Source organism: Morone saxatilis, unplaced genomic scaffold (genome assembly GCF_004916995.1).
Source record: "Morone saxatilis isolate NCDOM2014 unplaced genomic scaffold, NCSU_SB_2.0 Contig10, whole genome shotgun sequence".
NCBI classification, from domain to species: domain Eukaryota; kingdom Metazoa; phylum Chordata; class Actinopteri; family Moronidae; genus Morone; species Morone saxatilis.
The window spans coordinates 18,412,820-18,437,534 of NW_023339652.1; the positions used below are offsets into that span (position 1 = coordinate 18,412,820).

At 40.6% G+C, this 24,715-nt stretch overlaps 1 protein-coding gene across 1 annotated transcript in view; it reads left to right on the forward strand.

Annotated features, from left to right (window-relative positions):
• Positions 1-22,190, forward strand: part of tmem178b (transmembrane protein 178B) — a 106,634-nt gene extending 84,444 nt beyond the window's left edge. The window contains exons 4-5 of the mRNA XM_035675097.1: positions 14,935-15,072; positions 18,127-22,190. Coding sequence (XP_035530990.1) covers positions 14,935-15,072; positions 18,127-18,377 — 389 coding nt within the window. The 3' untranslated portion in view covers positions 18,378-22,190. The remainder of the gene's footprint in view (positions 1-14,934; positions 15,073-18,126) is intronic.
• The last annotated feature ends 2,525 nt before the right edge of the window (positions 22,191-24,715 follow it).

Genomic DNA, 24,715 nt, shown 5'->3' on the forward strand with positions numbered 1-24,715 from the left:
GCGACGGGGGCAAAGGGAAAAAAACTGCTTTTAACGGGCAGAAACCTCGGACAAAGACCCTTCGGCTCTAGGTGGGTGGGTCATCTGCCTTTGACCAGTTGGGGGAGAAAGGAGAGAGGAGAGAGAGAGAGAGACAGGAAGAAGAGAGACATGAGAGAGACAGAGAGACAGAGAGACAAACAGAATGTACAGCAACAAACAGAAAGCAACAACTACATTTAACAGTAATGATCGATGACGATCATGAAAAAAGGACGGGTGACGACGGCGACAGCAGAAACGGACGGGGACAGCGAAGCAAGCGACAACAGCAACCGCAGCAAGAACAATAGTTAACAACAACTAAATTAATAATAACGATAATATCAAGTGATATTAGCAATGGCAGTCTAGCAGGACCATGGCAGGAGGGCTCCACCAAGGAATCATTGAGAACCTGCAGGATGATAAAGCAACAAGAAACTCCGGGGAATGAAGTGAAGTTAGTAACATGCATTTAAATGGACATGAAATGAGTAGCAGAAAGAGAGAGGAAGAAGAAGGAAGCTCAGTGCACCCATGGGAAATCCCCCGAATAGTCTTAGGCTATAAGCAGCATAACTAAGAGGATGGTATTCAGGACTCACTGATCCAGCCTTAACTATAAGCTTTATAAAGAGAAATGTCTTAAGCCTACTCTTAAATGTGGAGAGGGTGTCTGCCTCCACGAACCTCGACTGGAAGCTGTGTTCCACAGGGAAGGAGGGAGCTTGGTAACTGAAGGCTCTGGTTCCTGTTCTACTTTTAGAGAATTATATGGAGACCACAAGTTAGCCAGCATTCAGGAGAACGTAGATGTTCTAGAGGGGTAAATATGGTACTATGAGCTCTTCAAAGATATGAAGGGGCCTGAGACCATGAAGAGTTTTATTAGGGTGAGGGAGGAGGATTTTAAATTCTATTTAAATTTAACAGGGAGCCAATGCAGAGGAAGCTAGAAACAGAGAGAGTGTGATCTCTTTTCTAGTTCCTTGTCAGTACTCGTTGCTGCAGCGTTTTTGAATTAATTGGGAGGCGTTTTAATGGACTTTATTAGGGGCAACCTTGATAACAAAGGAGAGTTGCAGATATTCCAGCCTTGAAAGTAACAAATGCAGTGGATTAGTTTTTTCTGCATCTGTCTGTGAATAAGATGTGTCTAATTTTAGTAATATTAGTAAATGAAAGGAAGGCAGTCCTGGAGATCTGCTTGTATGTGGGAATTAAAGATGACAAGTCCTGATCAAAGATAACTCCGAGATTCCTGAAGGTGGCAATTAGGAGGCCGAATGTAATGCCATCTAGAGTAGCTATATCTTTAGAAAGTGAGGTCTCTGGAGTTGTTTTTGGGGCCAAGAATATAAGAATTTCGGGTTTTTTCTGGAGTTTAAACATCAGAAAATTGCAGCTCATCCAGGATTTTATGTCCTTTAAGGTACATGTTGTTGTAATTTAGATAATTGATTAATTTCATCAAGGTTGATTGATAGATATAATGGTATATAACTGATAGAAAAAAAAAAAATGGAAGTTAATGGAGTGATTCCTAATAATGTTGCCTAAAGGGAGCTATATATAAAGGTAAATAGCATTTGGTCAAGTACAAGAACCTTTGTGGAACTGCCATGATTAACTGTAGTATTTATGGAAGATTCATCGTTAACATGGTACAAACTTGTGAACGATTCTGATAAATAGGACGCAATAAACCAGCTTTAGTGGGCGGTTCCTTTAATGCAATTTTGTTGCTCAAGTCTCTGTAAAAGAATATTATGGGTCAATTGTGGTGTCAAATGCAGCTACTAAGATCTAATAATACAAGTGTAGAGAGACAAGGAACCAATTGTCAGTAGGCAATCAAAAGGTCATTACTAACTTTAAACCAGGAGCTGTCTCTGTGCTGGTGATGAACTCTAAATCCTGACTGAAAAATCCTCAAATAAATTATTGCTATGTAAAAAGTCACACAACTGTTTGGCGACTATTTTTTCTAGAATCTTAGAGAGGAAAGGAGGTTAGAAATCGGTCTATAGTTGGCTAAAACCCCTGGGTCGGAGAGTGGGGCTTTTTTAAGAAGGGGTTTAATTACAGCTACTTTAAAGGACTGTGGTACATATCCTGACAATAAAGAAAGATTAATCGTATCAGTAAAGAAGTGCCAATTAAGGGTACAACTTCTTTAAGCAGCCTAGTTGGGATTGGATCTAACAGACAGGTTGATGGCTTCGATGAAGAAATTATTGAAGTTAACTGATGAAAGATCGATAGCCGAAAAACATTTCTAAATATATATCTGAGGTGGCATTAGGTAAAAATTTCTGATCTTGGAGAGCCTGCAATAGTTATTAAGGGTATTTGGTGACTAATTTTCTCTCTAAATAGTAACAATTTTATTATAAAAGAAGTTCATAAAGTCATTGCTACTTAAATTTATGGGGATACATGGGCTTAGAGCTGTGACTCTCTGTCAGCCTGGCTACAGTGCTGAAGAGGAACCTAGGGTTGTTCTTATTTTCTTCTATTAGTGCTGAGTAATAGGCTCCTCTGGCATTACGGAGGGCCTTTCTATAATTCTTAAGATCATCAAATAAATATAATGGTGCACATGGGGCAAAGGGTGCAATGGGCAGGCTGTGGCTCAGTGCGGGTTGTCTAGTAATCGGAGGGTTGCCAGTTCGGTTCTCAGCTCCCCCTGTTCATTCAAAGGGTTCAAAATGCCAAACTCCAAATAGCTCCCAAAGGCTGTGCCGTCAGTGTGTGTATGGGTGAGTTTATTATTATTGTGAGTGCTTTGGGAAGCACTGTATGGCAGCTTCTGCTTCAGTGTATGAATGTGTGTGAGAGTGGGTGAATGTGACAAGTGCTGTAAAGCACTTTGAGTGGTTGGTAGACCAAGAAAGCACGTCCATTTACCATTACCATTCCATTTACCATTTGCACACTGACAGTCTGTCCTCAAAGACATAGTGTTGCACTTGGTTGTAAATATGAAAAATTACAAAAGTACTACACACAAAAGGGTGAGAAGTGATGTAAGAGAGCTTGAGAGAACCCTGCTACCTATTTCACCTCCACACACCTCAACCAGGTAGTAGTGAAGCCTTCATCATAACAGATAAGATAGGGAGTTGTTGTGCACCTTCATCTGGACTCCCTCCCAGCCCTGATACCATGTACTGCTCTTTTTATTCATTACTTTTCGAGTTTATTGTTGGATTGGCACCAGTGGCATCTCATAATGTACTAGGCAGCTACAGCAAAGTTAGGGTGTTAACATAAAAACTGTTTCCACCAACCAGAAACATAAGGGCCTGAGCAGCAGCTTTTTTCCATTTTACGTCTGCCTAGAGAATAAGCACCACAGCGTCTTTTTTGTGTGGCCACTCCGAGTGCTTCAAGTTGAACCTCTGAACTTTTCAGAAAGCACTGGTGTTGTCATGGCTGCTCATTTTCAGGCAACCAGTCATATATTAGACGGGGACTCACCCTAGTAACCAGGAAAATGGAGGAGAAGCTTGTTCTAGCTGAGTTCTCTGCCATGTTTTACAATCATTTATTGTCGTGCTAGTTTCTCTGTCTGTCTTCTCTGCTTGTTGGGCCGAGGCTCAGCTCCTACATCATGGTGGAGACTGTAAAGAGGGTGAAGGCAGTTGAAGACAGCTTGAGTAAAACAGACAAAGTAGAGAGGCAACATTTATAAGCTAATAGCAAATTGTTACTGTAGAAATTGTCATATTGTTGTCATAGAAACCAAACCTATGTGCTGCGTTTTTTCTCTCTCAATGCAAAAGCGCTTCATGCCAGATCTCCCTAGCATCCTGACAGCATCTTTCTGCTGAAAAAAAAAACCACTATGTGGACACAAGCCCTAACTAGTGAGCTTTCTTCTCATCCTTACCCCAAAATGTCGACTTTTATGAGATATCTCATAATTAAATCGGCATAGTCTCATGAAGTTTGATGACCATGAGGAACTCTTTAGTTTTTACCATTCTATTGGTGAACAACCAGAACTAGTTCATCCTGCAGTCTCTGGGCCAATATCTAGTTGTTGTTTTTTTATGTTAATGAGGATTTATTGCAACATGGCCCTGTTTTAATGTTTATGTGTCATATCAAATATCTATCAGATCTCCTGTTGCCATGGAGACAGCGATGGACAGCTGATAAGAGCACTGTAACACTCCTATATACCAGCTATCTTGCTCCAACCAGCAGCTCCGCAGAGACCCATGTGTCAAATGTTCTCCAGGAGATGGCTGTCAGTGATAATTCCCTGTCCGTCTTCCGTCTCACCCTTCCTGTGTGTGCTCTTAGCTGGCTCCCTCGGGCCCCTGACTCAACCTGCAGGGGTGCTCACACTGCCACTGACTGACACGCCATGAAATCACCCATATGGCCCCCACCCCAGAGGAAAACACGAGGCTTCGCTACGGTGCCACAGAAGCCACAGGGCGTGTTGGGAGGGCCTCTTCAGCAAATGGGACATATGTTTAAAGACATCGACTCTGCTCTTGCTGCTGCCAACTCATCCCCATCACACCCACCTTCTCCCTCCTCCCTGCTATCTTGCATAATTTGATTTTCCCACTCCATTGTTTTCTCCCCAGTGGCAGTTGTCATGGGGTAATGAAATTAAGCTTTATTCCTCCTTCCAAATGAGCTGTGGCTGCAGGCAGCCTGTGTGACAGGACCACATGCTTACAGCACCATAACCTCAGCAAATCTCACTGAAACCTTTTCTTCTACCAACACCTAATCAGAAATGCTTAGTCACTCTCTAATCATTAAACATGTGCACAGATGTGACCCATGATAGATGCAGTAGGTTGTATTGGGGGTTAGCTTTACATGGCCAATCAGACCTGAAGCCTTGAACTTCAGGCTAGGCCTTCAAAATCTATTTCACCACTTATCACTTCCATTGCTGAAATCTGGGAACATTTGACCACACATAGTGTAGAAATATAGTTGGGCGTACACTGTACAATTTGAGTCCGTTTCTGATCCTACATTTTGAGCCACATGTCTCATTTAAGGGTCTGACAGAATTTCAGCTTCATCAGGTGTGGTTTGCAATGCAGTATACATGGTGGAGCGAGGACCTATCAACTCATCCCAGAACAGCCATCGGATGTTCTGACATGTCAGAAATGTTGGTCAGATGATATCAGGCTCTGGCACAGTTAAAGCAAAGCCACGAGTCGGCAAACAGTATCTGAAAGTGCCATGGCGACACAACGTGTCATGTAGATGGCTGGTCAAGCTGTGGCTACAGCATGTGTGCCTCTTTGATGTTCCCTTCTTCCTCCTATCACAACTGATATAAAAGAGAGGAATTCCATATATGCCGGCAGGTCTGTTTTTAGAGATTTTGACAATTGGCATGCAGGATGGCACAGATGATCAAAGCAGCATGTTTCTGCATTGTTAGCAACTGCTAGCAAACAAACTTCCACCTGCCTTGGAGCTTTCAAACAACATTTTATTGACAATTGTGAATAGCCAGAAAAATCTGTTTTATTTTCTATTTTACATGTACAGTGTGAGCACTCATGTCATGAGCTTTGGATTTACATTGCAGACAGTTTAAAGAGACTAAATGGTAATTAGATTGCAGTTAGTGCCTCTTCCGATCAATAAACCCCCAAGTTACTCGTACAGTAGAAGTTGAAATTAAATTAATAATAAATTAATCAGCATTTCTTAATTGTACCAATGTACGATGTTAATAGTTTGACTCCTTTTGGAGGATCAGACAATCTGCTGGTATGTTTCGAACCCATCTCATGTTTGTTGACCCTTCTGACTTGTTTTCAATTATGTGACCGTGTCCACATCTCAGCAATCACTTTGGTGAGTACATAACTGATATGGGCAGTGATGGGCAAAACTACAAAAATAAGACCCACTGTCCTTGTGAACAACTGACAAAATAATCTTAACTATCTTTGTTTCCAGGGGCTCATGATTATCATCAGTAAATGGAGTTTGCCAGTTGTCCAGATCTACCCTAACACACCTAACAGGTGTGTTCTGTATTTATGGTACAGTGTTGTTATTTTTTAGCTTCTTTCTCCTGTGGCTACTACATGTAGACAATGAGACATCACATCCAGATATTTCCATAAGCTTGGCTGGAGTTTGTTTTGGTGTCCCCTCAGATTAACAAAAAGACAAGACTTCTTTCTCAGAGAAGCTACAGTGGCCTCAGTAGACCAGGATTTAGTGCAGCCACAGGACATTTTGGGGTTATGGTAAATCCCACATCATAGACATAAATTAGTTTGTTGTGGGTGCACCAAAAAGTAAATTGCCCCAGGTCACAGACTGAAGATTCTGTTCAACAGTTGAGTGGAAATACGCTCCAATGTGACAACCCTGTGTTCCTGTACTGTATATTCTAACAGTGTGCAGGAGTATCAAACTGCTGATTAACAGGCAATCTTTGAGCTGTTACAGACAGGACATTTTCCTCTCCATCTCTGACTGAGAAAATACCATTTCCTCACAGGCACCAAAAGCCATTTCCTTTTTATGAAATAACATTTCATTGGGCCATTGGTCCTGGAGCAGAGAACGTAATTAAAAGGGAATTGCAGCACAGAGCTGAACAATGGAACCTATTAGAGAGAAGCAGACAGACAGCAGCCTGTTATATGCTGATACAGTAAACAAATGAGCACAGTTATTATCCACAGTTATTCACAGTGCAGCATCAGTAATCAGGAGGATTCAATGTGAGCTTTTGTATTTGAAGTCAGTGGTTGTTCTGTCATCTGTGCCTCTTATTCTCCAATAATTCTTTTTTTTTTCATTTGTACAGTTAGGATGTTTATTGTTCTACTGAACATTTCATTATTGCAGTCATTTATGTCTAGTTCCATTGTTTCCCTTATAGAGGTGCAGCATGCAAACAACTCCCAAAATTTAAATGCAACAAAGGAACAGTGACAGCTGGTTTCACTAAAGGAGCATTAAAGCCATGAAGTCAAAATTGATATAGCAGGCAAGAGACAAGAACTTGAATCCCATAACAGACCTCTGATCAGTCAGGTTTGTTATCAAAGGTAGGGTCAGTCATCGTTTATTGTTGATTCTAATTCCCAGGTCATCAAATTCTGAAGCATTGGCTTCCCATAGCTTTGGTATTTGACAACCTGGAACACAAACACCACCTGTTGTGTTGTGTGGCTCACACTAAGCCATTTCTTATAACCCAAACATTTAATATTTTTCATGAAAATAAAAAATATCAAGATGTGAAACACAACTGGAGCCTCATTTAATAAAAAAAATAACATAAAGAATAAATAAAATGAAGAGTGCACCAAAAGATTGTATGATTGATACTGACTGCTCTGCTTCTTTCCCCATAGAGAATACTAGAATAACACGCACAGTATAACCTAGGGTATGTCCATCACTCATGCTTTTCAAACTTCCAGAGGTGAAATGTAGTCATGGGCATGGATGACGTCTGACAGCTCCCAGCTCCAGCCAACACACAGGCTTGTGTGCACTGTCTGAATTCTGACTGCTGGAAGGACCTATCTAGGATCCACAGACCAAGACAGACAGGCTGACAGCTGCAGAGACGTGCATCAAACTGTGCATCAAGGTTTAGACAGATCTCTCAGTGAGGTATTCACATCAAACCTGACAATCCTTAGTCACCCATAAACAGGAGATAACCTGTATGTAGATGCAACAGGTAAATCTTGTATTAGAGTCATTGGAACACATTATGTCAGATAAAACCAGAAGCCTTTTTTACCTGATTGTCCATTCATCGAGTGTTTGTGATGTTGCCACAGTTGTAGTGCCGTGGATATCAAAGTGTCTGTGGGAATTGGTCTCGCAGTGACTGTGTCTTAGCAGTTTCACCCTAGATAGTTAACCACTTTGTTTCTTTGTACCCACACTTCCCATTGTACCTTCAACCCCAAGTACCCCAAGTAAAAGAAGGTACTGTTGAATCATTTGGCAGTAGCCTTTTGAAAAACTCAGTGTGCTACCTCCTGTGTGTGTTTTTTTTCTTCTTATTGACACTTCCCACTCTTGGCCTGGAGAGGGTGAAGACATAATGACACAGTGTGGACGGACCAACCAATAAGGGGTTGTTGCTGTTTCATCAAGGAACCTGGGTCTCATTATGCTGCTCTAAATGACTTTGGTAACTGTTCTTACTTCAGGCTAAACTGTTTCAGTACAGTAATATAAGGCACCTACCACTGTCTTGGAGGCTGTCCTGGCCAACCTCCGCAGGCTGACATGGAAGGGTTGTCAGATAGTTGTCAGGTTGTCAGGTAGTTCACCTGTGCTTTCCAGGCTATAAAAGCTGGTCCATGTGCTCACTCTGTGTCTCTCTTCATACAGAATCCTCTCCTTCCACACCTCCACAGCAAATGCGCCACACGACCATGCATTACAGATAATGCCAAGTTCCACACTTAGTTTTAATAAATGAAGTAAATCTCTTGTGTGGGTTTTGCCACATTCCCTGAGCCAGTTTGTGACAATAGTCCTCCTGCACTTTTATTTCTGAGCTGAACTATTCCCGGTGGAATCGGGCAAGTTTTTACTCTGTCCAACAGTTAGTATTCTGAGCTCGTAACTGAAAGGAACTCACACTCTCCTGCCACCAGTTCTCTATGATGACCTGGTATGTGTGTGTGTTTTTGAAATGCAGGTTCTGATTCCTCCTCAGGTCGTCTTTGCCTTCAAACCCTGCCTCCACTGGCAGGTTATTTGAATATTTATTTGCAGGAGCCCCAACTCTGGATTGTTATAGTAAGCTAGTCCTGAGGATGATTTTCCTGATCAACAGCCAGCACCTTTACAGACAATTTCAGGTGATTTTTTTAATTGCTCAAAGTTACACCTGAAATACACTACAAGGTCACCAAAATGTATTGTGCCCAATTCCATAGACCCCCAGACATGACTCTTGCAAAAAATCATCTGGTCCATACACTACAACCTCCTGACCCACCATCTCTGGCCTGATTCCAGATCAATTAATCACTGTCCAAGTCTGATGTTGTGCTCATGTACAGGTGTATCCCGGTTGGATCAACTAAAAAATAGCGTTGACATGATGGATACATCAGTCACTACTGTTTTGTTGGAACAAAATAACCCCATCTCTCAAACACAAACACAAATGATGAATAATGAAATGACAATTCTGTCTAAGTATCAGGCTATAACATCTCTGATGTTCCAGGTGTCCCCCCTCTCTCACCCCTCTCCCATTGTTCTGTCTCCCATTTCCTCAAAAGGTACTTGTGTCTCTGGCTTTGTCTCAGACCTATATGGGTCCTTCCAACATGTTCTTAATCCCAACTCATCAAATACTCCCTCTAATGTCATTTCTGAACTCAGGGCTTCATAGTTAAGTTAGCAATAATAAATAGGTCCGTTTACACTGTCAAAATAAAGCTTGCGCAGTTACCATTGTGGATATTTTAGGAATTTGACATAACTTAAGTTACGTACGTTAATATACATATGTTACTTAAAACAAATTGGTATCACATGGGATATGCGGAATAGCGGTCTCCTGGGGTACCCACCATCTCCATATATGGACTTTCTCACTCATTACACTATGTTGACTTCAACGGTGAGTGCATGATGCTGCACTAAGGGATACCTACGGCGTCATATTCTAAAGCGGAGGGCTGCTGACCCGGCTGCAGTGTTTGATGGCTTGGTAGTGAGACCGGGTTGGTCGTTCCAGGAGCTAAACAGTGGTGTACGCAATTTGGGGTAACTTTTTGCCATGTATTTTTGTCTTGGAAGGGATGTCTTGGTCCAATAAAACAACTGAGGTTGTTGCAGTCGCTAATTGTCTGCCCTTAACCCAATCAATCACATATTAAACTGTTCCAAAAATGCTTGCAACATGCTCTAGCATGCTAATGTGCTCTAACAGCTCTTTCTAACGTGCTCTAGCACGAGGATAGTAAATTTGGATACTTTGTTAAATGTAGTGGGGGAGCAGCACTGTGGATTGAGAGCCAGACACCCCAATAAGGACAGCTCAGAGGATGGACCAAATAGGGAATTTAGTGCTGCCAGCAGAACTCACTTGCCGAGATAGCAGAGGAAGAAAACTAAAAGAGTTTGCACCTGTAGAGGAAGTGCTTGTATTAAATCACACTCTGGTTTTAATTACTCAAGTGTGAATGAGCCGTTCATGGTCCCAAAGCAAGTAGGCAAAGTTGATTATGAGCTCGACAGAATTATCTTCTTAATCTCCTAAAAACTGGGACTGTGCCATTAAGTAGGCAATGAGAAGACTCTGCCTGGTATACTTGGTGTGTTGTATTGGTCGTGTTGAATTTCCAGCTTAAAGTTCCAGTTAAAAGACCAACAACAGCCCCATTTAGGTTTTGATCCTACCTGACTATACTGGTGTCATTTGATTTGTACATAAATAATATGAAATGTATAGTCAACATCAGTTCTTTTGGCATTACATGATGTCTACAGTGAATTCTCTCAAAAGTATCAAATTCACTTTTGTATAGAAACGATATCTCAATCATTTAGTTCACGTCATACTTGTGATTATACGTCTAAAATAATTGGCTGTCACCAAGCATATGTATCCACTCACATTTTGTCAGCACAGAATTTGGCCAGAAAAAGTGCATTCAGTTAAGTCCTCTGCTGGCTTTCCTCCCAGTCACTGACTGACAGCTCAGTCAGTGTGCCTGTCATTCTGTCTTTCCTCATTGTGTGTTACTGTTAGTCTGCATGTCAAGAAGTGCTGACATCAGTCCTTAGAAGCCTGTAGCCCAAAGATCTGTCCTTCAATTTTCTCAGTCTGTACCTGCAGAAAACCACTGCAGATAGCCTTTTGTCGTGTTTAGCTATATTATGCCTGCATCGATTCCAGTAGTGATTGGAAAACTTGAGACAACACTCACTTTTTGTCATCTTGCTCATAGTCAGATAAGAATATCAGCTTTATCTCTGTGTGTATAATAGAGAAAGACGTCCTTCCATTTATCCTAGCTTATCCCAATGTCTGGATGCAAGGAAAACTGTTAGCCTCCATTAATTTTTTGATTCCAAATGGTGATCCCCTGACTTTTCTGCTTGCGCCACCATGAAGATCACATTTTTGATGGTTTAAATGTCTTAAAGAACCAGTGTGTTTTATTTAGTGCCATCTAGCAGTAAAGTTGCAGATTGCAACCATTTGAAGCCTTTTAAGAATGTAGGAGAAACTACGGTGGCCCACATTGGTCTGGGATGGCACATGTGGTTCAGCACCTTTATGCATGCAGGAGAGGGGTAGCAATGCTGTGAAATCACGAGACAGTATTACCCAGGGGGGTTTGCTCCATGTTTGTTCTCTCGTGGAGTCCGGACTGTGACCTGCAGGATCTGACTCTTGACAGAGAACATGCTGAGGGTTAATCTGACCTGACAGAAGGCCTGTCATGCTGCAGAGTGAGGGGGAAATATCACAGCAACAACTCATACTGACCTACATCAGTGTCAGCTGGCTGTTAGCCTTTTATTACACCATTTCTGTTTAAATTTACTTTATTAAATTATTAAGGTTTAATTTATTCTCAACACTCACTGGACCTGAGTTGGATAAATTAATGAAAACAATAAATATCTTTAACAGCATGGTTTATTAAGGAAAAATGTAAAAATATCCTCTATGCAAGTTAGAAGAAAGCAGAATCTAAAGCAAAACTGCATGTGAAATGAAAGAGCCTGTGGACAGATTACTCACAGTGTCGCTGACTGACATTTCATTCTCATGCCTCACTGTAAAGGTCAGGGGTCAACACGGTTACAGTGTGTGACTGACAGGCCTCCTGACTGTTAGTTCCACATAGGCTCCTTCCCCATAAAGTTGTGCACACACATCAGCATCTGTGTGTGTCAGAAATGGCTCCAGGACAGTCAGCTTGAAAGCGGTTGCTGGCATTAAGTCAGTGCCAGTCAAACACTTGATCTGATAATAAGACTTTTTAGGGTGTAACAGAACAAGCAAACCCTACAAAGAAGTTGATACTTGAGCTAGCAGTACTCACCAAAAATATCACAGGCAAGAAACACAACAGAGCCACTTCCTTAATCTGCACAATGTATTATACAGTCAATGCAACAATACACAAAACCCACAGTCCCATCACAATAAAGGAATCCTTTCTCCAACCAAAATATTCAGTTCAAACGGAATCTTTTCTCAACACAAAATATCCATACAAGTGAGTCCTTTCTCAATAAAAGTCCTCCTCTTTGGGCACCCAGAAACAAAACAAAATAAAATAATTTGAGTTGCAGCTCTAGTGGCCACAAAATGAATCCGAGAGAGCTTCTTACGCTTATAAACAGACATCATAAACAGACTTTTTATCCAGTTTGAAGCCACATTTTTACAATTCACTATTTATCTTAGTGGTTTTTAACTCTATATTTGAATCGGATGAAGGATTTTAGTCATTGGACGTCTGGATCTTAAGTTATCAGAGATACAAACTGAGCTTTGTCTGCCCAATGACATGGAAGAAGAAGAAGAAACAATTATTTTTAAGGTAGAACTGCTTTACTCAACAATGAACACTGAAGGAATCCTAACCGGGAGAGAACAACTCCCATTAAGGTCATAATGGTGAATAGTTTCTTATTCCTCTCCTGTTATGCTGCTATGCTATGCTCTGGTGTCATGACATTGGTTGGTTAGTTAGAGGAAAACTGCTTTTTGTGGATTTGTGCTGGGTGTGAAGGGGTTAAGAGCTCAGCAGTACCAAAGCTGAAGGAACATGTACTACATGAGAGAAGCTGTGTCTTCTGTTGTTCTGCATTCATGCTCCCAGGCCAAATGTTTTGACCTTTCTCACCCCACCACATGGCGTCCTCTACCCGAGCCCCCAGCCTCCTCCTCCATCCCCAATCCGGCAGAGCAGTTCATCCATGACATTCTAATCTACTTGGGAAAGGGGAGTCTGGGTTTCGCTTGAAGCTCTTCCTCCTCACTCCTCCTCTTCATATTTCAGCCCTTCTCTGCAGCCAGTCACTGTCATTACCCTCCCACCGAGCACACTGATGTCCTTGTGGCAGAGCCTGGCCTTGATCACACTATCTCTCTCTTCTTTCTGTTTGCCCTCACAGTGTCTTCTCCACAAAACGGAGCGCAGTTATAAAACTGCACTTTAATATTTAACATGATGGTAAAGACACATTTAAGTGCCTACCTCTACTGCCCTGTCCATCAGTGAGCAGCCTCTCTTCCAAAACTGAAGTATGTCAACCTGATCTCACAGTAATACAGGAAATGACCATGACCACTTTACGTGCTGGCACCATGGAAACACCTCTAGTGGCCGTAGAACTGTTTTACAACAATAACCACATGTTTAATGTCATGTGACAGAAAAGATCCTAACTGACTTTCCACTGGTATTGTTTCCGTTACATTATGTGCCATCACCAAGGAATGCGGTGTTAAGAGGTTGTGGTCATTTGACATTTTTCTGTGAGATCAGGTTGAGTATGCAATGCATATTCTTAAAAGACTCTTAAAAGACCTGTGTGTAAGATTTAGTGGCATCTAGTGGCGAAGTTGCTGAACTGACCTGTAGGTAAAAACAGATCATTTCAAGGTAACAGAAACACAATGATTCCTAAATTCCGATGATTACACACTAATGAAAACATGCCTATGAATATTAGATTATATTTCTACCAACAGATCCTCCTAAATGTTACACACTGGACCTTTAATCCAAATCTGTGGAGAACAAAAGCCTTGCAGTTTGCTTTAAAGAAATAATGTGTTTAATATTACTGAATCCATTGTGAAGTTCAGTGCTGGGACACCTCCATATGACTCAACCAGCAGGCAGTGAGACTGTCCATTGAAGCAGTGTTTCTCAAATGGGGGTACACATACACCTAGGAGTACTCTGGAGTACTGCAGGGGGTAGGTGAGATGTTAATTTCTAAAATAATTATACTGTAATAAGTTTGATAAAAATGGAAATATCAGTTTGATAAACCACATTTTATATTCAATATTTCCATTTTTCAATGCAGTCGTTAACTGCCGTAAATTGTCAACTGCCCTAAAACCTCTGATTACTGTAGTTTCCTCCCTCCCACTGAAAATAAATGACTGAATAAGATCCTGGTCAAGCACATGTTTCTCATTAAGTGCCACTTAAAACTTCAATGACGTCTCAGTGTTATTGCATGAGGACAAAAAATTGGTCTGTCATGAATTTAGTGATGGATTCTTGAAATGCAGCATCTAAGTGCTTTTCAATTACAAGGTTGTGCTGTGTTGTACCCCCTTATTACAGGATTTTTTATCAACCAAAAATGTTTTGCACTGGTCAGGGAGTACTTCGCTAAAAATGTATTTCAAAGAGGGTACAATATCAATAAAAGTTTGAGAACCACTGCATTAAAGAGCTCATTGCAAAACATTATCACTATCACTGCTCATTTACAAAGCCTATAGTCAACACTGAATCAGAAAGGGCTAAAAATCCTGTACTGGTTGTGTATAGTCAACTGTTTACTAACATGTATGTATGAACTGAGTAAGGTCATAATGTGTCAGATATTTTTAGCTTATCCTACTGCCATCACGTGGTCATCAGTTCAATTTATGCAGCTATAAAATTGGTGAGTATTGTTTGTTAATAAGTGTTAAAATAGCTCAACATTCTGACAGCCACTGGTTTGTGTGTTCAGTCAGTAACCTTAGGATATATTGCTAGGTTGTCTATTAGCTATTGTGTTTTAAAATCTCCTCTTTCAGACAGAATGAACATGTGTGTGATGTTTGTATTCCCACAGCTGCAACATGTGTTCAGGTCAGCATTGACCTGTTCTACTGATGTCTAACCACTCTCTCCCTTTGTGTTTCCTCAGACCTGCGGCGAATGACAGCAGGTTTCATGGGGATGGCAGTGGCCATTATCCTGTTTGGTTGGATCATTGGCGTGCTCGGCTGCTGCTGGGACAGAGGCCTTATGCAGTATGTGGCCGGCCTCCTTTTCCTCATGGGAGGTGAGTCACACACAAAACACTGTAGTTCAACAGTTTTCTTTTAAGTGGTTTTAAAGGAATATTTAAATGTTGTTGGGTTTTTTTTGCTTTCTCTTTAAAAGATGAGCAGATTGATATCTGTCTAAGTTATGTGTGTTAAGTTGAAGTCAAGACATAGTTAGCCTAGCTTAGCATATGTTTGTATGAGACATCTTTTTAAAAAATGTTGTTTAACAATGCGAAATGGTGACTGTTGGCTTAGGTTTACTACTACTTGGTTAGGTTAAGGAAAACATCATGATTTGGATTAAAATAATTGTGCTACATGAAGTTATGTACATAAAGTTATGAAATTTTAAATGACTTTTAGTTTTGGGGTGCCCTGGTAGCTCACCTGGTTGAGCTGGTGCTTATGTGCCAAGGACTGGCCAGGGTTCAAGTCTGACCTGCAGTTCTTTGCTGTGAGTTATTCCCTCACTAGCTCCCCTGCTTTCCTGTCTATCTTAAAGCTGCAGTAGGTAACTTTTATAAAAAATTCTAAGAAAGATGTGATTTTATGCAGCACCATACCAATAAACTGTGTGTGTTCTGACACCTTTATATCAGAACCAGCATTAACTTTTAATTAGCTTGTCTGTTGGATTGGAACACACAGGCCAGCCTTTGCTCCCCACATTCATCAATGAGGCCTTGGGCTGCCCTTGACCCTGGTCTCTGGTTTCACCGCATTTCCTTTTCCTTGGACACTCTGTTGAATAGGTACTGACCCACTGCAGACCGGGAACAACCCCCACGGAGAGCTGCAGGTTTTGTGGAGATGCTCTGAACCCAGTCGTCTAGCCATTCACAAATTTGTTATAATAATATATCCCACCAAATCGACAGGTTGCCATGATAATGAGATAATCCAATGTTGTTACTTTACCTGCTACAGTGCCTCATAAAGTTATGGCTGATCAGTGTATAGTTTATATGAATATATTAGATATAGTAGATATATATATACTATACCTCCTCCTCCTGGGGTTGAAAGTCCCGAGTTTGTCAATTCATCCACCTTAACCCACCTCCTTTATGTGTACTTCCTTCACTCTTTGACACTACGTCATCTGATGTGGTTTGGGTTTTACATTGGAGTTAGGGATTGAACAGCCCGCTGTGTCTTAGATGCTACAGGGTGATATGTGTGCCTGTATGAGAGGGCGTGAAAAAAACACGTGGGCAGTATGGACGCCTGGGGAATGAGAACAGGCTGGCCAGTTAGATAGAAAACACTGTAAACAGTAATGTGTGTATTTGTTGATAGTGGTGATTTAGACTGATGAATGAAAGTGTAGTATATGACTGTGCATATCCAGCATCCCCAAAGTACACACACACACACACACACACACACACACACCACTCTGTGTCCACTTATGCAGTGGACAGTCAGGTAGTAACGTAACTGACACAGCACACACAACACAGACGAGCGACAGCACGAACGGCGCGGACACACACACACACACATCGATACGCTTCGTGCTGCACAGCTCTGGCTTGGCAGGAAGCAACTGCACACTCAATTATGATGGGCCTTGGATTAGTGCTGTGCCCTACAGTTGTATAATGAACAGGCAATTAAAAAGTTAATTATGTTGCTTGGCAATAAAGGCACAAGAATTAGGCTAGGTCAGTCTGCATTAGCCAAATCACAGCGAAGCAGCCCACAGGGTCACTGAGCTCCCGAAATGAGGCCAAATTTAGAGTCTGCATCTCCAACTGCTTCTACTGAACGGAGTCCAAAGCAAAGGGTTCATTTAGATGAGATAAAGTGGGTAGATTAATTAAAGATATAGCCAAACATTTAAAGTAAGGGATGTCAGTGATTTGGTGGCACATTCTCCTTGTGTTCTCCTAGGTTTTGGGCCATACGTAGTGTTTTGGTGTTTAATCAGACTGAAGCCTTTTTTCTGGAAATACCATTTCATTCAAAGATCCAGCAAAGAAAAAGCAGACAGATACATTTTTTCACCCAAAAAAGGTCTACTGGAGCATTTCCAACACTTGATGGACTGGATGGTTGAGTCATCAGTAAAAACAATTCGATGCTGAGCTGGGGAAAATCTACAAACAAACTCGCCAACACAAAAGGGACTTTTTTGTAACTTTCTTGCCAGTCCCCTTAGACAATCCAACAAGTGTAATCTCTGCTCTGGAGTGTGGAGGTGAGAGTAGGCTGGGTTTTAACTTCACCCTCAAGCCCTTTTTTTATTCTTCAAACATCTACTTCTGTAACTTTCTCGTGTGAACAAATGAGTACAACACCATAAATACCTTCAAGTAGAGATTGTCTGTATTTATTATTGTTTGTCTATTAGTATATACTGACCTGAGCAAAATGAATTTTCCTCTCGGTTCAATAAAGAGCATCTAATCCAATCCAATATCTCTATGGGCAGATAATGACATAATTTACATGTCACACTGAGGTCACTGATCCACTTACTGATCCAGATTCCATAGTCGCATGGTTTTATGAATTATGTAATAATGTAATTTTAAGGCCATGGCCAAAATTTTGTTGCAAATGAATGAGTAATTAAACAGTTATTAAACAGATATCCACTATCTCCCATAGTTAGACGTTGCAGTCGGAGCTTAAACCACTTGTACCATGAGATAGTCTGTAACTGACTGAGCTAATAACAGCTTGAACACGTTCAACTCAACATGTTCTTAGTTTTGCGATATTTTGATCTCGAAACACAAAAAATCAAGACAGCTACTTGTAATGTGTGTAAAGGCGACATTCCGAGGGGTAGAAGTTGTGTTGCATCATAAAACATCAAAATTCAGGTATCGTATACTGAAAGTGGATTGGTGCATCACTATTTTGTAGGAGACAGAGTTGTATATTTGCAAGGTGTGGCCTAGCACCAAAGATCAGTTACACAGCAGGTGGCGAGTTTAGTATCTGCTTTTTACAGGTAGATGTCAGGGTTGTCACAGATTTGGGTTTGGAGTTTGGTTGCCCCTTCACTGTGACGCAGCCTTGATATATTTTTCTTCTATATTCTTCTGTTGTTTCAGGAACCTTCTGCATCATCTCACTCTGTACCTGCGTTGCTGGAATCAACTTCGAGCTGTCCCGTTACCCGCGGTACCTGTACGGCCTGCCTGACGACATCGGCCACGGCTACGGCTGGTCCATGTTCTGTGCCTGGGGAGGCCTCGGCCTCACCCTCATTGCCGGCTTCTTCTGCACCCTGGCTCCCTCTGTTCAGCCGATACCCCGATCCACCTGCCCCAAGTCCAGACAGGAGAATGGCACCGTCTGCTAAAGCTGGCAGCTGTGAGAAGACCAACTGAATCCACAGATTGACAACAAACAAACAGAAAAAACAGTTCCATGTCTTCATCCGTCCACTCATTTCTCATCTCTCCTGGTTACAGATTTTTTATTTTAGTTGTGTGTGTGTTTAAAAATGGGTGTCTTGATGATCTGCTATCTTGAAAATAACAGTAAAAAACTGAAGAACTTAAGAAATATTATCAAAAATTTGAAGTTGTGCTTGTTTTGTTGTTGTGGAGCAGATGCTGGAATGGACCATGACCCTGAAAGGTTGCAAAGGAAATAAGTGGAGACACTGAAAGACAACATTTTGGAGAGTGAATGCTTGTAGCAAAAGAGGGGAAACCCAACTGCTTCTAGAAACTGGTCTACCGTGATTGTGAAAGACTCAATGAATCAGCAGTATTCGAGAGAAACTCGATTGTTACGATCAAGTCGTGGAGGTTTCTCATGGAGTTGGCCTCTTTAAGCCTCCTGTTGGATCATTCACAAGGGAATGGACCAGACATGAAACCATGTGACTTGCTGGGCTGGGATCATGTTCAGTGGCCATCTGTTGACTTTCAGTGTTCCAGCCTCTGAAGTCCCTCCAGTTACTTGGGACATGCGGGCAAATAGGAGATCCAGGACCTGCACTGTTGTACATTATTGTACAGAATATTCCAGAGAAGAGACAACCAGGAACCTTTCATGTTGGACCATTTTCATTCTCGTGTAGGTGCATTCCATTCTGTCTAATGATCCCATATGCCATTTAGCATTTTATACATGCATTCCTCTTTTATTCAAAGTGTATTTTCCTTTTTACTGAACCCACCACGAACTGTCGACTGAGTGTACCTTCAGAGCAAATGTTGTGTTTGTTTGAAATTTTTCCCATTCTAGTCATAGAGTTTAATGTGTGTATGAGTGTGTGTATGTGTGGGAAGGCATTGTTTTGCAGTCTCTATTGAAAAAAGTTGAAAAAAATAATCATAATGACAAAGTGGAGCCCTGCCTTGGGGATTTATAAAGGCAGGAGCTTTGAAGGAAAGACAGATGTAAAGGAGAGATGTAGTATCCTGTTCAACCCAACTGACTTCTGCATTGTAATCTTTTCTGGAGATCCCCAGCACAGGCAGATAAAGAAGAGTCATTTTAAATTGGTGCGGCATGTTCAGCGCTGTATTCTGTTGCCCTGAGCAACTATGGAAGGCTTAAGAAATCACGTCTGATGAGAAGACGCTCCGGCATTTCTTCCCGGGAATCTGTGAACATCGGCTGTTTCTCAGAGCACACAGCCTTTCCTCCAGTTCTTATTTTCTTTTACCAACAACCAAGACGTGGCATGGCTTTCTTTGTTACAGTACAGTATCAAAGCACAAGGCTAAAAAGGTGTCATATTAACTCTAGACCGAAAAAGAAAAGCTAAGAATCCTCAAGGCTTCGGCCATCAATCATGAGTCGGAAATCAAAATACACACTAGCATGGGCTTGAATACTTCTATGCACATTAGGAAGGAGGATCATAATGCAATAAATAGGCCATTTAAACTCTTGACAGGACCAAATGCAACAGTTAGTTGTACAGCCTTTGACAGAAGGCATCCAGAGCTGAGCTTTGAACTCCAACAATACAATACAAAAAGCAGACACTCAAAGGTAGCGATACCACAGTCAGTGTGATCCTCCATTGGAACTATGTATAAAACAACCACAGTATAGCCGATCCACAAACAAAACCTGAACAGGGACCTGTTCAAGATAATTGCGGTTACAACTTGGGTCTTATTTTATTAACCTGACTGTGATAGACAGTTTGCTAGACACAACCATCTGGGAAGTTGTCATTGGAAACTGTTTAGAAAAGGGCAGACATTTTCAAAAAATACTTGATGATTGGATGAACTATCTGTCCGTCTATCAAAGGCAAACTTCAACCAATCAGATCAATGAATCATGTAACGTAGTCAAACTCTTATTGAAGCCAGTCGAGAGAAGAGAGAAAACATTTTTTCATCATCATCATCTCCATTACATAGAGAAATGCCTTCAGTGCCATCCATTGCTCTTCTCTCAATAAAGAAATAGTCCCCAGTTCAGATATAACTGATGCTAGCAGCATCTACGCTAACCTCTTTAGCAGCCACCGTTATTGTCTTTGAGCATACAGGTATTTCTCTCACATTAAACATTAAACCACACCCTTATCTCATGCTCCTCAAAAGACACTGATTGCCCCGAACCACAGTGGTTCAGAGGAGTGTCTTATCCATCTTGCCAGGCTTCAAGCTATGCGTTTGTGTCAGAACCATTGTGGTTGATGGATTCTAGCATGATATTGTGATCTCACGAGTCTAGCTGCCTAGCTAGGTTATTATTTTTTTAAGTCCTTATCCCAATTGGAGCAGGGATTCTTAACATTTTTTAATCTGGGACACTGATTTGTAGTAGTAGTGTCTTATCCATCTTGCCAGGCTTCAAGCTATGCGCTTATTTTCAACGTATTTTTTATTTTGTAAACTCTTATCCCAATTAGATCAGGGATTCTCTGGATCTGGGGACTGGCAAGCAAGTCAACATCAGTCTTGCAGACCTATGGTGTGTGGGAGGTGTGGTTAATCTCGGGTTACCTATGTTTTATGTGTTCAGAAACTACTGTCAGACACAGTCTTTGTTCTAAATTGAGACAAGTCAAAGGATTCAGTCCAGTGAATGATGCTAAAGCTGCCAGTATGCTTCATCAGACAAAATTACAAAACAATTAAGTATAATATAATATAAATATATAATGTATTCCAACACATTCTCATCCCAGGTCGCCAAATATTGACACCATTTTGTCACATCCCTTTTTAACATGGAGTAAACATTGTAAAACAGGCACAGTTTGGTTAGGCCTGAAACAACTTGGTTAGGTTTAAGAAAACATCATGATTTGTGTTAAAAAAAAAAGTAAGTTATGTGTGTCTTACATGTCACATTGCCATTACTGCACATAGTCACATAGCCTACGTAAGGTTATGAAACATAAAAATTTAAATGACTTTTGGTTTCACACAGGACACAAACCCTAGCCTCCTTGGTTAAAGTCCTGTCCATCCACCCCAACAACCTTACATGAACTTTGCTGTTACACTGAAGTTAGATGACAGCCCACTGCATCTTAAACAGACACTAAAAGGTAAATTGTGTGTCTGTATGGAGACACAGAGGGGTGTGAAAAACGTTGGTATTTGACACCCTGGGAAAGAGAATTGTGTATTCCAGGGACTACAGATAAAAAATGGCCTTTTGGCTAACTGTCATTTACTGCTAGTTTATAATGTGCTCTGTATCTGTTAAACAAAAAACAATAAAACAAATACTTCAAGTTCAAAATGAAGCCCTCAGTGTTTATACAGTACAACTGTAAATGTGTGTTCTTTTCAAATAACATCTTACGGTCCAGTAGCCAATACTGCTTGGACTGCATTGAATGTTGGCATGTTTGCAATGTGTTGGTCTTTGTTGTATGAAAGTCACTGTGTGCCCAGATCTCAGAAATTACCTTGGTGGGTAGAACTGAATCATCAAATAACGGCTACAAAAATAAGAGCCAAGTTGTAATAAACCGGGAAATCTATCAGCTGCTCTAACGCAAAACATTCTGGTGCCCTCGATGTGTTGCAGTTACATCCCATACCATAGGTGGTTCGCTGTATGCATAAAATATTTCAGAGGTAGGATAAAGGTAGACATTGTGTGGTTGTGATTTTATTCAGTAATGTCATAGATAATAAATAAAGTAGTTTTGTCTCTAAATTGAATTTACAGTGAGTCTTTGTGGGGTTCTAAAGAAAACTCTACTGGGAGAGAGGGGAGGAGATTAGAGTGATTAGAGTGTTTAAGGCGACAGCTGCTATGTGGGTTAATATCTTTTTCACAGCTTTTCAGTTAGCGATAGCACCTTCAAAGGGTTCCACTCATCCTCCTGTACCTAGCTAAACCTGTATAGCCATGGAGCAGGTTAATGAGATCTGACATAGTCTGTGTTTTTAATATAATAATATCATTATAATGTTATCTGGAGACATCAAACATGTTTTTCTGGTGATCAGATCTTCAGTTTCTCCACATCTTGGGCTAATAATTTTTTTATCCAAAGCTGTTTCATCGTGGAGTCTTTCCTGAGAGGCTTCAGATCAGACCGGAGTATAAGTGACAGATCATAAACTGCATAGGTAGGCCAACACATAATCTCATAATAACATAATCTTTTATAATGACATAATGTCAAAAATTAACTATTTGAAAGGCCTTCCTTGAGATAATGAGATATCAAACCATTATCTCTGATAATGATCTAGAATAATAAAGATAACATAATGAACCAAAACTTGATTAGCAACCAAGGCTGCTTGTTAATGCTAAGACATATGTTACAGTATGTACAATACAAACCACAGTTTTACTTCAATTCAATTTTATTTTATTTGTATAGCGCCAATTCTTAACTATTCAAGTTCAATGAGGCCAGAGTTTCTCTTTGCAGTCAGGGTATATATTTTTTCAATAAGAGATGTTCCCTCGGACAAAAGCTAATAATGCAATTGAGCATGAAATTACTTTAACCGGACTTCAAAAGCTGTGGTGCTTAAACCTTCCTCAACAAAGAACTGCACATATACACACACACACACACACACACACACACACACAGGCAGTAACAATATGAGAAGTCCAAGGCATAAGAAGTGTGAGAGGAGTTGAGTGAGATGCTATTACTGAGCTGACTTTAACGCAAAGTTCTACGTGTGCACGGTCCGACCCAATTAAATCTGACTGGTGCTGCCAAATTTCAGACCCCAACCTGACCCGAAACCTGAAACTATGTACAAATACGCCAATAAAGCCTTTGGGAAAAAATAACATCATAGAGTATTGCTTTTTTCTGACCTCCAGAGCCCAGATATGAAAGTGCCATTATTGGTCATCAGACTTGCAGTACATTATTTCTTTTAGTTGTCAAAGGGGAATTTCAGCCAGGAAACAAATATGGAGAGTCTGGTGGAACAAGAGGATTTAATGGGGACAAATTAGTGAAAATATATATATTTTTAAATAAAAATCGGGTGGTCAATCAGAAACCTCTGAAAACTCGACACAGATGATTAACATCCAATTTCTATCAGCAAAAGGAGATTGTTTTTCAGTTTACCACTGCTTTAATCCCACCCTGTAACCACACTACGCCCCGACAGCGGTCAAAAAACATTCACAGACAAATTTGAAGACTTGTTCCAGTTACATATGTGGTCAAATTTAAAATGAGAACTAATAATGCCAAGTTAGCAGGGAAGCACACAGACATGGATTTACAGTACGTCAGAATTAGCTCAGACTGACAGACCATGACTCTTCCAAACAGCCACTCAACACTTACAGCTCATCAGGCCAACTGATGAAGGAACACAAACCAAGAGCTGGAGAGGTTTTAGGACAGAGATAATGCAGCTTCCATTGTGAACAGATGTTAAAAACACTATCACCTTTAACATCAGTAATGTGTCTGTTGAGTAAACATAACATAAGAAAAAAAAAAGGAACTGTTCAACTGTGGAATGTAAAATCACAACAAAATAAATCTGTCGGTGTGTTTACTAATGCTGTTGGGTTTCATGCATGTTGGTGAAGGTAAATTGTCTGTAAATAAGTTACTGTTTACCAAGAATGGAAAAATTCACACACAAGAATAATTCAAGACTGTTTTTTTTAAGACAATTTCCCCAAGAAATGTCCCCCTCCAGTCAGAAATCAGTGTTTCTCTTCTTGTCCCTACAGTGTGATGTTTGATTGATGTCTGTGCAGAGTTTGACTCTAGAAGGATGTATTCACATTCATCTGCTGAAAGTGTAAAGTTTCTCTGTGCTCATTGAAAATCTGATTTTAAGGCACAACTATTTTGGAGGTCAATCCTGGTCAAGTATGTAACTTGTACAGTGTGATCCACCAGTGCACATCCACTGAGAATGGACTCAAACAGTGAAGTAGGAGACATCTTGTGTCCAGCAGGAAAACATTTGCATATTCATATAATGTGATAGAAGGAATAGATGTCTTTTTTAAGGATTTCAATGTAAAAATTTTACTTTTTTGTGGAAAAAATCAGAGACATTGTTGTTCCCAGCATTTTATATGTATATCAGTCGCTCCAGGATTTTGTGTTTTTTTTTTTTTGGATTGTCCGACCTAAAATGCCTAATTTCACGACAGCTTTTTAATATTGAGATGCAAAAATGAAAATTGCAAAAACACTTACTTTGATAATATTCAATTCAATTCAGTTTTATTTGTGTAGCGCCAATT